Raw genomic sequence first — 13,631 nt, 5'->3', positions numbered from 1 at the left:
AACTGCAAATAAAAGCAAATGACTAGAGCATGAAATCTGGGCAAAATCAAGAGAAGGATGAGGAAGTAGCCAAGCGAGTTAGGTTATTAATCTGTGTACTTGGTTTATGCTTGTAGATTTGAATTTTTTAAGTCTTCTAATGTGGATAGGTGCCAAGATGCCACTGAATTTCAGTAGAAATTAACATTTCATATATAGATCACTGTCATTAAAAAAATGACATCAAAGGAACTCTATGCCTATCTTTGAAAGCAATGTTAATTTCAGCACTGATACAAGCTGAAAGCAGCACCAAGAAACACAGATGACAACAGTGTTAGCATTAAAAATCTCCTGATTAATATAATGTCAGAGAAGGGGCAACACTGCTTCTGCTGAACTTCTGCTTGTTACAGTTTATTGAAAGTGTTATGGATCTAGCAGGTCTAGTCTGTGAGTTAACCACCAGTCTCCAAGAACGTACAGAACAAGATGACATTCACTGAATAAAGACTGCAATCTAAAATCAAGAGGAATTAGGTCCGAACAAATCAAGTTGGAACAGAGTACAAGGTATTCTTGAGATACTGTTTAAACAACTTTACTGTCATAGTGTGAGCTATTGTATGTCTCAGGTCAAAAGCTAAATTCACGACTAAAACATGCAGAATAAATGCCTGACTGGGACATCAGAGTAGTACAGAACCTTTGCGGACTGGTGCTCTACTTTCCAAGAACATCTTTGAAAGAGTGTGGAACTGTAACATGTCTGTAAATAAAATTATTCCAGTTGAATCGTAAAAGGAACGGTTGAAAAGACACCTTCCAAAATGAATTCTCTTTCCAAAAAGCCAGCTAAGCGACAGCAAAAGTAGTCTAGGCAACTGTGCAGCATACCTTCAGGTGTGCCACTGAAAAGGTCAGGAATAGTGGGACTACTGAATTATTCGCAGCACCTCAGGAAACACTGTTGCAGTTGCTGTGGCAAATCGCTTGTGCTAAAGAATTATCCAAACTGGTAAGCCATAATTAGAAAGAACAATAAAAACATCGCAACATCTAATATTAAGCAGGAATCTGTGTTCCCTTTGAACAACCTAATCACAGGCAGTAGGCTCATTTCATGTAAGACAAAGAACTGCTGGTCTGTTGAAAAAATGAAATTAAGAGCAGGAAGTACTAACGTGTATGGAAAGACTCAAAAGACTACAGCTATGCACATAAAAGCAAAAGGTTAAAAAAAAAAAAAAAAGACAATTAATTTAAACTTCCCACAAAATGGGAAAACAGGTCAAATCTTGTGTCCTTCTAACCAGAGATGGACTAACTCTTCAGAGAGAGGCTTCATTTCTACCGTATAAAAGGTTGGGAAACAGGAAAGGGACACAAGGAGGATGGCACAAAGCCAAACACAGCAGGTCTCTCAGCACTCACAGGGAGGCAAGATATGGGCATAAACTATCTTCATGGTTAATGCAAACACGATGCCAATGTCTTCACCTATCTTGAGTTTCTGTCAAGGACACTAAAGGCAGAAAGCTTCACAAACCCCATCTAGACCCTTTTTGTTCAGGCCTTGAACAGAAAATCAAAATATCTCCTCATCTGCCCACAGAAGCTGCTGACATGTAACATTAGCTTGCCTGTTTCTTAGGAAAATCACTGGCAAAACATTGATGGGTATTGGGGAAACTGTGGATGCTGCAATTTGTAATTTGTGTGTATTTATTTTTTCTTCCCATTTGAAAGCACAAGCAGTGCTTATTTCTACCGGCACACATAGGAGATGAAAAGAGATCAGGAATTAATCAAAAAATAATATTTTTTGAACTGTAATAAAAGCATACAGGCTAAGAAAAATAATGAAGAAGTCAAAATACCCTTGTTTCAAGATGGCTGACTTTCAGTATCAACCTAATCAGTAAGAAAATGAAAAGCTACACAGTTATTACTGTCAGATTCATAGGTCAGGCTCTTCACTATGCCAAGTTTCTGCTCAGTGCGTGAAGCAAGGAGCAGCATAGAGCAAGTCATTGTTCCCTGACACTACATCTGGCCCCAGCAAACATGCAGGCTGAGGTGCCCTGGACCTACCCTTACCTGTGCTAACAGGAACAAATACACATTCAAGCCCTTCTTTTTCCTTCCCTTGAACTATGAAGGTCAGGAAGGAAAAAGCAAGGATCCTAGTGTAGGACTCCCCAGCCTGCTTTTACTCTGGATTCTTGCCAGCCTGAGTGGGTGCATGTGTGTGTCTGCATGTGCTTTTATAGCTCCACAGTTAGAAAGTGCAAAGCTTGGAAAAAGGACTGGCTCTTGATGAATTGTTGATGATATTACGGACTAGCAATGCCATCAAAAAGACAGAAAACACAAAGTGTTATGGGTTAAGTGTTTAATTCTGGAAGTGTTATTTATATGACTAAGCCTTTAATACAAGCATGTCCAATTCCACAAAGTGTTGGATGCAACCTGTTGTCTAGGATTTAAAACTAGACTGTTTGTATGTAGAACACTAAATCACTGATTTAATTTTCAACAATGGATTCTCTAATGAAGGCAGAATAAAAATCACTCCTTCCCTGATAATTTACTACGTTTTATTAATAACTGATTTGAATCCCACAGTCCTCTGTGTTTCAAATTTCTCTGAAGAGATGAGAATCTGCAGCTGCATATTATCTTAAACCATAACCTTGACTGTTCTCCAGTCACTCCACTACTCTAGGAAACTCAGGTTTTTTTCTATAATGTTGGCTAAGCTTCTACTGAAATAATAAACTTCATCATGCACCTCCAACAGTTTTCTCCTGAATTGCAAGTCTGCAGATAGCATCATGGTGTTAAACTTCCCTCCTCTCCCATAGTTCCATAAACTCCCCAAATTCTGTTAAACTTTAAGTGTTTTCCAATCCAGTTCATTATGCGGCTTAATGCTGGCACAGCAAAATGGCAGTAATGACCAGTGAGGTTATCTCATTGGCATCAGTGTGGTCTACAGACTAGGCCACCAGATAACCCTGTGGTTAAATCACTGAACTCGGATTTACAACCTAAGTTAGTTATTTCTCACTACAGCATCAGAAAGTCTTACTAGAATTTAAGTACCCAGGAATCATGAGTCATTTCTGAAAATGGCATCATGTGTGACCATGGCCAAACAATTTAATCCCTTTGAACTTGTTTTCTACCAGTTTGTTGGCAATAGCAGAACTTGTCTCCCTTGCACTGATGTTTTAAGGATTACATTATTTGTGCTCGTGAAGCACTCAGGCTTGACAACAAATACTTGTGGAACCTTTCAAAGGTTTTCCGCTCTTATGATGATCTACAAGTTTCATCCTTTAACTCTTAAGAGCCATGAGTGCACCATTAGCACAAATAACACAAAATTTGTGGGGTTTAGCATCAGAAAGCTATTCTCTTTCTCGGAGTATTAACTCTGCACTGGGGCCAACCTAGGAACCGGTCCTGACTCAAGCATGCAGCATGGAAAATAACAAAATAAGGAATCTCCTTTCCCAGCTTCTTCCACAAGTGACAGGTCTTGGATAGAGACCAGTTTTGCCTAGTGGTTAGGGCAAACTGCTAAGGAAAACAGAACAGAAAACTGAGGCACCAAGAAACTAAAGTAAGATGCGAGCAGAGTGCCAGCAATGATTATGGCAGAAAATTATGTACAGCTGAAGCAAATCACACCAAGGACACACAGCCAAGAAAAACGGCAAGAAAAAGACTTGAGCAGCCATCTTGTTGTGCTCAAACCTGGATCTAAATCCTCTACAGAAGTTCCATCCTCTAAGTGACTACACAAGCTCTTCTCCCACAGCAGAGAGAAGACATAAGTAGCCATCTTATTAGATTTGGGAATGGGGTTTGCAATAAGGGATGTCACCACAGCAGCCTCTATACCCGTGAGAACAAGCACAGTCACCACAACACTTGGGTGAGAAAGTAGAGTAAGGAGCAGGCAAACCTGTAATTCTGCTCAAGGAGTTGAGAAGATTCACATCTTTCTAAAAGGTATCAGAGGCTATATTGTTTCAACCGCAGACTGGGATTGCTAAGAGCTATTTCTTTCAAGGTTACTTGCCTGCCTCCACCAGGATGCAGTGCCACCAAACCTCCTGCTACAAGTTGCAACTGAACATTGCAACTTAGCCCAGCACAACTGCAAGAAAATTTGGTGCAAAATGTCTTCACCTGTAGGTGAAGTGCAAAGACTGCAATTTCTGGCAGAACGAAACCTATAAGCTGAGATAAGATGGAAGACAGAGCAGAGGATTCCCCTCGAGTCACTCACCATTTTCTTCTCATTCTCCTTTCCTTCACCCAACTTCTCTCCACCTGCAATATTTCTCCTTAGAAGAGTTTTTCCTAATCTGCTCAGTCATTTCTAGTTTGTTCCACTTATCTCTCAAAAGAATACCAAAATTCTCCATCCTGGTAGAAGTTACAAATCACAGACTATGGCAACTGCTACCTCAGGAGTTTTAGGTACATATGAGCCACAAAGCCTTTCCACACACAACTTACTGTAAATAAGATAACTCTTAAAAGAGAAACAAAAGGATAAAGAAACTTCAGTATAGACTGCTGATGCCTGGTGTCTGGCAGCTTGTACATCCTCCACAACTGCAGAGTTTGCACAGAAAGGAAATCACATTTGCTACCTCTGAAGACGTGTACAGTTCTTTCACAGAACTTAACTGAGCATTACTTAGGTGCTAGCCAAGCTAAAAGCATGTTTGTGCTAGCACATCAGCCCATTTTTGCACCTGCTTTCACAAATCCACGATACAAAGCACACAGATACATACCTTCAAAAACTCGAAACTATATGTGACTGAACAAAACAAGGGCCAACCTAAGCTCATACTGACAAATTACCTAGAAACAAAGTATACCTCAGAGACTGCATGTGCCTATTTAGGTCAAACTAACCCTCAATCACAATAAAAATATAATAATGAAAGAGCTTAGCAACTAACGATCTCAAAAGTCATAAGCCACTCATGTGTGCTTTCACAATGATGGTAATTTGGGGTTTATGTTGTTGCTGGTTTTCTGTTTCCCAGTATACTGAGAGGGGGTGGAGACCTCCCAGCTTTGTACCACTACAAGAAAACCAAACAGAAGTCATATCAATTAGGGGACCACAGAGTGTACAACAGATAGAAAAATGCATAAAGATACTTAAACACCTGCATATATGAGGCTACGATTCCATGTCATCATTCACTGACAGCCTTGGAACCAGTGCTAGGACTAATTTTGCCCATGGAGTGCTGTGTAAAGCTAAGTCTTATTGTTAGATTCATAAATGGCATCTACATAATGTGTAAAAAATTGTTTTTGTATAAATCATTGTAGATTTGGAAAACAAAACTGAAAACATCTGCTTAGATATTGACCTGATTTTCCTGTGGTTTTCCACAATTCTCCAAAATCTCCAAAATTACACAATGTCCAATGGACTATCTACTTTAAATGATTATTAAACTGTTATTGATAACCTGTCAATGATATAGCTATTACATGAAATTTGTAATTTTGTTATAAGACACACTGTTTTAATCACAGGTTGTAGTATTCATATGCAACGATTCCCAAATTTAGAAAATCATCCAAGTCTTTGAGTAACAAGTTAATTTTCCACCAGAAAACAGCTAATTTCTGAGCAGAGTTCCAGACCACAGCACAAAGCTATGTAAACCTTTCTGGAATCTGTTTTTTTTGCCTCTTGTTAGATTCATGACTGCCTAAGCAAGATATTCTCCATTCATAGGTCCTATGCTGCCAAAGTAATGCATAATGATTTTTTATTTTTTTTTCCCCGCAAGCAGGTAATCAATGCAATCAGCTAAGGCAAAAGAATTTACTCCTTGGTTTAATACCTTTTCTTTTAGGGTTTATGACTAGGATCATAGTCCCATTAAAGCTACTGGCAAAAATCCACAAATATCAGAACTGAGCTCACATATTAGAAACTACTGTCATTACAGATTAAATCCTGCTTGCCATTCACACCTACCCAGTCCCACTGCAGTTTGCAAGTCTCTGCATAAAGCGGGAGAGACACGCTTGCATGCACACTATCTCACAGGCCTTCATTACAATTACAAATACTCCGTTTTATTTTTAACCCAAACAATTTGCTAACAAGCTAATAAGGAACTGATTAAAACAGACAGCAAGATTAAATAACCTTGGCAAAGAATATTAAAAATTGGCAAAGAATAGATTTGCATGTTTAAAGCATGACATGCCCTTCAAGAAATGCTGGAAAGGGGATGCACCATGTGCAGGTATCTGATTTCAGAGCCAGGCACAGAGAAAACCCCACATCAAAGAGTGTAAAGACTTGAGTAGATAAGCATAACCTTAACAGCCTAACCCGAAACCCTACAGCTGTAATACTGTTTGATGAGATCCTTAGGCAAGCACCATTTCACATCAACAAAGGAACACTTAATGGTTTTAATCGGGACTAAGCGTAGGATATGTTTTTTGCATTACATTTAACTTCATTGCAGCATGTGTTTCTGTAACTCTGAAAGAGTCTGCAGGATGAATTAGAGTACTCCTCATTACACAACAGAAAGGAACACTTTTTTTTCCTGTACAGAACTGATTCTAGTCCTTCGGGCAACTGGATTTTCTTCAGTTCTACTCAAAAACTGTAGAACAGACAACCAATACAGTTTCTAATCTTCCTCCACATCTTGGAAATATTTTTTAAATTATTTTCTGCCAACAGTCTTCCATTGAGAGCTTTCACATGGTTTACAGCTAATATAATCCTACGTTTTAAAGAGGATGGATTACAGCGAATTATCCTCCCGGTTATACTACAAGTGGTGAAAGGAACCTTTTCATTTTCTCAGATACAGTTTTATTTCAGAGCGGCAGCCTGGAAACAACTGTTCCCTTATGGTCAGGCTGTGTTGGTCACACCACAACTTGAGTAACTAGGAGGAAGAGACACCTTTAAGGCAAAATTTTCCCTGCTTCCCTTCACTTCAGAAGCAATGAAAAAACGTATTTTCTTTCCATAAAACAGCACTGATGCAATCATACAGTTCACTTTCTTCTGCTGCCTTTCCTGTCCTTTTTTGACTGTAAGCTGATTTGGCCTGGCACGACAGCTTATACAGAGATGCGCTTATACAGAGATGGGGTACAATGGGACTCCATTTTTAGCTGCCCCTGTTTTACCTTTGTTAGCAACAAAAATAAATAGCAGTAATTTGCTATTCCTGTCCCTCTCCATCTCCCTGTTATACACCAAAGGTAAGGGAAACGGTCAGAGTTTCGTTAGATCTTCATTTGTTCTTCCTCCTTCTCCAATCCATAATCTTGGCATGAAGCAGAGGAATAAAGATGTCAAGTAGTTCCTCTTTCTTACACCTAAACCAGATTCAGGTAAGTCACATGTACAAGTGTGGATTTTACTGCTCTGTGGAGCTATGTACTGTAAAGCACAATCTAATCTTTGGTACCTTGTTCCATTTGCTGGCAAGAAACAGTCTCTCAAGGTTAAGACCGTTACTAAGTATGGTCTTAACACAAGCAGTGGCCAGAGTAACTTTGGCCAAAAGGCATACACTGTTTACATGCAGTTGAAGTACTTAGTGAGAAAGATTTCCAGAGAAAGTTGCACAAACATCTCTTTCCAATTACTGGCCAAAAGCCAAGAGCATCCTTCATGCTCTTGTTTTCATGGAACAGAGAGAGGAGTATTGTACTGATCCTTAACAGCCCTCTGCTTTTCCTTTGTTTAAAAAGACATGTTACAGTATTTACCTTTGATAACTATTTATTCTTTTGTCCTGCTTTCCTGACGGATTGCAAACACAGATGTTTCAGTGAAAATGATAACACTGTTGTATTACTGTCAACATTTTGGTTTCTTCAGTCAAGGAAGGTAGAAAACCCATCTTTGCTGAACTTCATAGAATAGTAAAAATAACAGTGAACTCAGCACCCAAGCCACATGAACAATGTTTTTTGACAGTGTGAACTGTTTCAAAAAACTGTTCCAGATGTTACATAAACTTAGTAGTCTAACTCATTTCACCACGAACCTATATACCCTAATCACATGCAAAGGCCCCAGCTAATAAGTCTAATAAGAAATAATAGATTTTTACACTAGAAGACACAGAATATTACCCAGCTAATACAGGATACTGCCTAATAAAAACAGTTATGGTACCACAGGTGAAGAGACTAAGGAAGTAACCGAAGAGTGCCCTTCCAAACTTTGAAAAATAACACACTTTTTTAAAGTCATCCTTTACAAAGATCATTACACTGACAATCTGAAGCTGTTCCACAACTATTTGGTCCAATGTAATAAAATAAAGCCTTACAGTCTTCAGTCCAAAAAAAGCAAGACTGCTGTCCAGTCAATAAATAGATATCTCAGTTCTCTTCAAACTCAAAGTTGTTTTTTGTAGAACTGCTTGGGGTTTACAACTGTGTAACGGAGTATACAATCCGGGCTTAGTTTGTTGCATTGTTAATGTACCCACTTAAAACAAGCACTTGTTTTCAAACTACTGCTTATCCCCTTGACTTGTCTTCCTCCCACAAAGAGAGGAAAAATTCCTATCATTTGCTTTGTAATTCATTTCTAATTTCTCAGGAAAATGTCCTACCAGATTTACTCCACTGGCAGAAGACCCAAATTTATGCACTTGATGCTCAACATAAGCATGCATCTGTGCACAAACAACTGCCAACTTATTTTGTGTTTAGTACAGGACAAAAGTATAAACTATACCAGACTGCTTGTATACAGCCGAAATAGGCACCCATCACTGTGAAAACCAAGCCCAGTATGTGCTCTGAATATGGTGACTCCCAACAACTGTATAAACCAATGCTAATGGTAAAAGTTAAGAAAATTGGATTTCCTGGTCCCTACATCAAAATGATTGTTCTCCACAAAAAGAATTAAATGGGGCAACCCCTGGAATGGAAATGGAAAATCTTCCATTCTGGAGTCTCAGTTGCACTACTTCATAAACATTTATAGTGATCACAAGCACCTGTTTTATTATTGCTCAAGTATAATTTTTTATTTGGACAGTTTGAGATGGATTTTGTACAGCAACTCTCTGTACATATAGCAGAAGGAAATGCAGCTCAACTGATGAACAAACTGCCCTGCACTTTCTTGCAACATGGGGCAGAAGATGATGAACTGGCTCAGCCAATACACCTGTGTGCAACTGGCCTTGGAGACAACAAGCTTTGCTGTCATTTTCTGTGAGAATTAATCTGCATAAGGATCTGCTGGCAAAATTAAACATTCACACTGTATTTCAAGTGCATTATGAGTCAATTTTTTCTGCTACACAATTTTTGCATCAGTAATTATTTCTTGGAAATTAGAGTCTAGCTGAAAGCTGCTTAGACGCAAGAGACAGGGTAACACTGGCTTGCTCACCTCCAGGTGATGTTCTTCCACTGTGCCAGAATTCTGTTTGTGCAGCAGGTGTGCTGCTTTTAAAGTAGGTAAAGAATGATATCCCTTCATGACTGATTAAGTTTGTTGCTTTGCATCTCTGGGTCAAGTACATTTTTCTCTGGACTGATTCAGAGTAGAGAATTCTGGGGTTTCTGCAGATTATCAATAGACTGTTCCCACATACTGTCTGCGAAGTGATCCTTAATGAACAAGGAGACAGAAGACTCTGATAGACTCCCAAGTTCAGTTCTCAACATAATTCACATCAATATTTCTTTATCACCACATGCTGGATCAGCCTTGAGGAAAAGCACTAAGCAGAGCTGTTTCATAATGAGCAAGCTGCTTCCTGCCTCAGGGGAACACTGCAGTATCTTGAAGGCCTTAACTGCCCGTGTAAATCATGTTGTATATATTATGCCGGGTAACCAGGATGCAGAGATGATTCTTCTGCTTTCCCTTTGGTTAACGAGTCTTCCCCATTCAAGTAATTCTCCTGCGTTGCCAGAACCTGCCTGAAATCAACGCGCAAAGAGGATCTACGTGTAGATGTGGCACTTAGGGACATGGTTTAGTGGTGGGCTTGGCAGTGTTAGGTTTACCGTCAGACTCAATGATCTTAAAGGACTTTTCCAACCTAAATCAGTCTATGATCTGCCTCAACTCAACCTGCAAAACCCCTACAAGTGACTTCATATATGCAGGGTTTTTTCATGGAGCAGTGCAAAACAGCAAACAGCACAGACCAAAATCTGACCTACAACTCCTAAAGAGAGGACCTGAACAACCCCAAGAATTAGATAGATGGTGTAAGTCCACAAGCTTTTTACATCTAGCTCTGCAGTACTTGCTCTAATACTTTTTATATCCTTTTCCGTAAGGCAGTTCTATTCCAGTAGTCTGGAACTCATGAATATAATGCTACAGTAACAAACTTCCCAGCACTGAACAACACACAGAAAACAGAAACAGAATTTCAGGCCAGTGAGGGATTATAATAGATAAATAAGGCAAAAATAACTCTAAGACCTCTGAAAAAAATCTTGACTTTCTTTAAAACCAATAGTGCACAACAAATGAAATAAAAGATGCAAAGCTGCAGTCACCAAACGTCAGGGTTGGTATCTGTTAAAACTAGTCTTGCAGCCCAGGGTCTAAGGGATACTCCAAGACACTCCTTGACAAGTGTAAGCAACGGGACAGTGGGAAGTGCAGTAACATGACGGACGGCTGCCGGAGAGCAGAAGAGTTAGGTCCCAGCATTCTGGGTTGCCTAGGAGCTCAAACCGACATCCCATGAACAGCTGAATTTTTTCCAGGCTGCATTATAATTTTGCTTATGTTTCAAAATTTGGTAATTCATTGAGACATTGTGGAACATACCCAAGAATATCACCGTAATCTTCAATTTTCAGCTATTTCATTAAAATTCACTCTACACTTACTCCAAATTTACCTAAGTTGTTATTCACCATGGAAATACTCCCAGTAGCTAGTTCTCCCACCTATAGCTATTAGTCAAGGTGACAAAGGAAGTGTTGAAATGGCAGATCTTGTTAGAACACTAACATTATTAAGACAGAAGTTAATAATTCTGCAGCTTAACTTTATGACCACTTAATCATACAATGTGATGAGTGCTGGAGGCATTTTATTCCAGAGGCATATCCTAATTTACCTGCACTAAAGCACACCTCAGCAAGATAGCTTTCTGGTTGAAATATAGAGCAATAAATGTTGAACTAAAACTCGCTTTTGAACTATCAGGAATTCAGGCTATGAAAGAAAATCTTTTGCATTTAGCAGGTGTTATGCAATGCAGCGTCACTCTTACCTCCATGGGAAAGGCCTTAAAATTAACTGTGTGTTCAGAACCACGCTGATTTTCTCTCCCCCAGTGAAACCGAACATCATGTAGTTCAAACTCATGTCCTCGAGGCAATGGCCCCCCTATTAACACTGGGAAAGAAGACAAATGGTGAGGAACTTGGCTTTCGAAGCAGACAGGCTACTGAATATATCCTCCAAATACAATGGGGAAATTGTTGCAAGCCTCTTTACTATCAGCGGTACTAGAGAGGAGACGAGTAAAGTTGACAGACTCGACACCTTGACTTTTGAAGTACCGTGCAGGTACAGAACACGAATCCAGGCAGTTACAAACAACAGTGAAATTGCTGTCATGCTGCGCTCTGTTTTATGAGGCAGAACAGCTGGTCAAAACACCTAACAGAAAAATTGTACCTTTATCAGTCGGAAGAATGAATACGTTTATTGCTCTTATCAAGACAGTAGCTGAGTGCTCCAAACAGATGGTGGGGGTTCTGGACTGAACTGGTAACTACCTTCAACTTGTCCAAATGCTTAATCTCCATCACCTATATTTGCTATGAGTAACAGAAACGGATAGAAAACTTTTGATTGCCAATATTTTGCTAGGTAAAGGTGTTCAGTCATATACCACCTGTCAGGCTTCTGAGATACAGAATGCCTCCATATCCAAATATAATCAAACTTACAGCAACAACAACATACCTAGTTTACTTAAAAACAGCTTCCAGGCAGCCATGGCTTGTTTTTTTACTCCAGTTTTTTAAACATCCGGGACTTCTTAAAAGCATCTGTCCACAATTGCAACATACACAAACAAAAAACTTACACAGTAGCTCAATACGTTTTTAATGGAGACTTCCACCACAAGGAGTAAAAGCAAACAACTGTACCTTGTGAGGCCCAATCTACTTCGGAATTAATCAATGGAAGCATTTTGCCCAGGGATTTCTGAATCTGCTTCATATCCAATGTTACTCCACAAGCTGCAGGTAACTTCCCACTGAAATCACTGATTGTTAGCTTCTAGGCAGGGCTGGATTTTACTTAAGGGCATTCACCATCTTCCCCAGAATACATTAAATTCTAGCTTACTTTTCACAGACTTTGAATGAATCTTTTACAATCTCTGATCAGTGATAAGGATTATTTAATCATATCACCTACAGCTTTAGGGAATTAGTGTTCCATGATATGAAGTTATTTTGACACACAAAGTAAACAGCCTTAGTTTGAAACACTAGACATGGTGTAGTACTAAAAAATAATTCAGCAACTGAAGCATATTGCAACTGTACAAACACAAAAAAAATAAAGGTACAGAACTATAAAAAGTCTGAAAGATAAATGATCAGTTATGGTTTCCATCAGCAATTACATTAGAGAAAAAAAGTGAAATGTTCCAACTAATCCTCCTTTAATAATTCTTCATAACTAATCTAATAGCTACTAGGGTTTCTAAAATGAAATATCCTAAATGTAGCTACTGATTCAGATTTGCTCCTTGAGCTTGCTTTATCTGTATTCTATCTATACCTATATCCTATATAGAAAACCTAAAAATCTGGTGAACATTGGGCGAAACAACCAAATGAAGTCTTTAGGAAAATCTGGACAAATAAAAAGAAACACAATATTCAATTAGTGCTGTTTCTTAGGGAAATGGAGCATTTTCTCTGTTATAAAATATCGCTCCTTGAGAAAGTGTAACTAGCACAAATGTTCTCTGTATGATGTAGTTCTCTATCTCCAGGAACTTCAAAGAGTTTATTTCTGAGGCTTAAGTTATAACATTAATCCCATGATACAAGCATTTCAATTCATGAAGCATGTTTATCTTTCCTCCACCTTTCATCAAATCTTGATCCTTGTCAATGCATGAAACATGTTTAATTTGCTTTGCCTTACAGCAATTTTTGATCCTCATTAGAAAATGATTCTGAAACCATCATCCACTGTGCAATCTACTGCTAGCTTAAGAGAAGCCTCTCTGTTAGAAGGATATCCTCTACAGCATTTTTTAATATACACTTCCATTACACAGTTGGTCATGCTTCTTCCACCTAATACATAACACATGTACAATGATCATACTGGAAGCAGCCTCTGAAAATGTTTGCAATTAAATAATGAGAGGGATCTGGGAATTCCAGATGGACTGTTTGTCCCAAATTAAAGGATAAAATCAATCACCAGTAATGACAAATAGATTTTTAATATGTATCTTAATCAGTTTACTTTTTTCCACAAAGAAGTTTTTCTTTGACTGTTAACATTACAGTAGATGAGGATCTCTTGCACATTAATTGGACAGTTTCAAAAGCATTTACTGCTCAACAGTTCC

The 13,631-nt window shown here is 38.7% G+C and overlaps 1 protein-coding gene across 2 annotated transcripts in view; it reads right to left on the bottom strand.

Annotated features, from left to right (window-relative positions):
- CA8 (carbonic anhydrase 8) overlaps positions 1 to 13,631 on the bottom strand; it is a 48,438-nt gene that overhangs the window by 32,390 nt on the left and 2,417 nt on the right. For both annotated transcript variants that reach the window (XM_080380410.1, XM_080380411.1), the window contains exon 3: positions 11,292 to 11,416. In XM_080380410.1, the coding sequence (XP_080236536.1) occupies positions 11,292 to 11,416 (125 nt within the window). The remainder of the gene's footprint in view (positions 1 to 11,291; positions 11,417 to 13,631) is intronic.

This window comes from Falco punctatus (assembly GCF_963210335.1).
Source record: "Falco punctatus genome assembly, chromosome: 3".
Lineage (NCBI taxonomy): Eukaryota > Metazoa > Chordata > Aves > Falconiformes > Falconidae > Falco > Falco punctatus.
The sequence above is the reverse complement of the archived record's forward strand: the minus strand, read 5'-3'. Positions and strand labels throughout refer to the sequence as shown.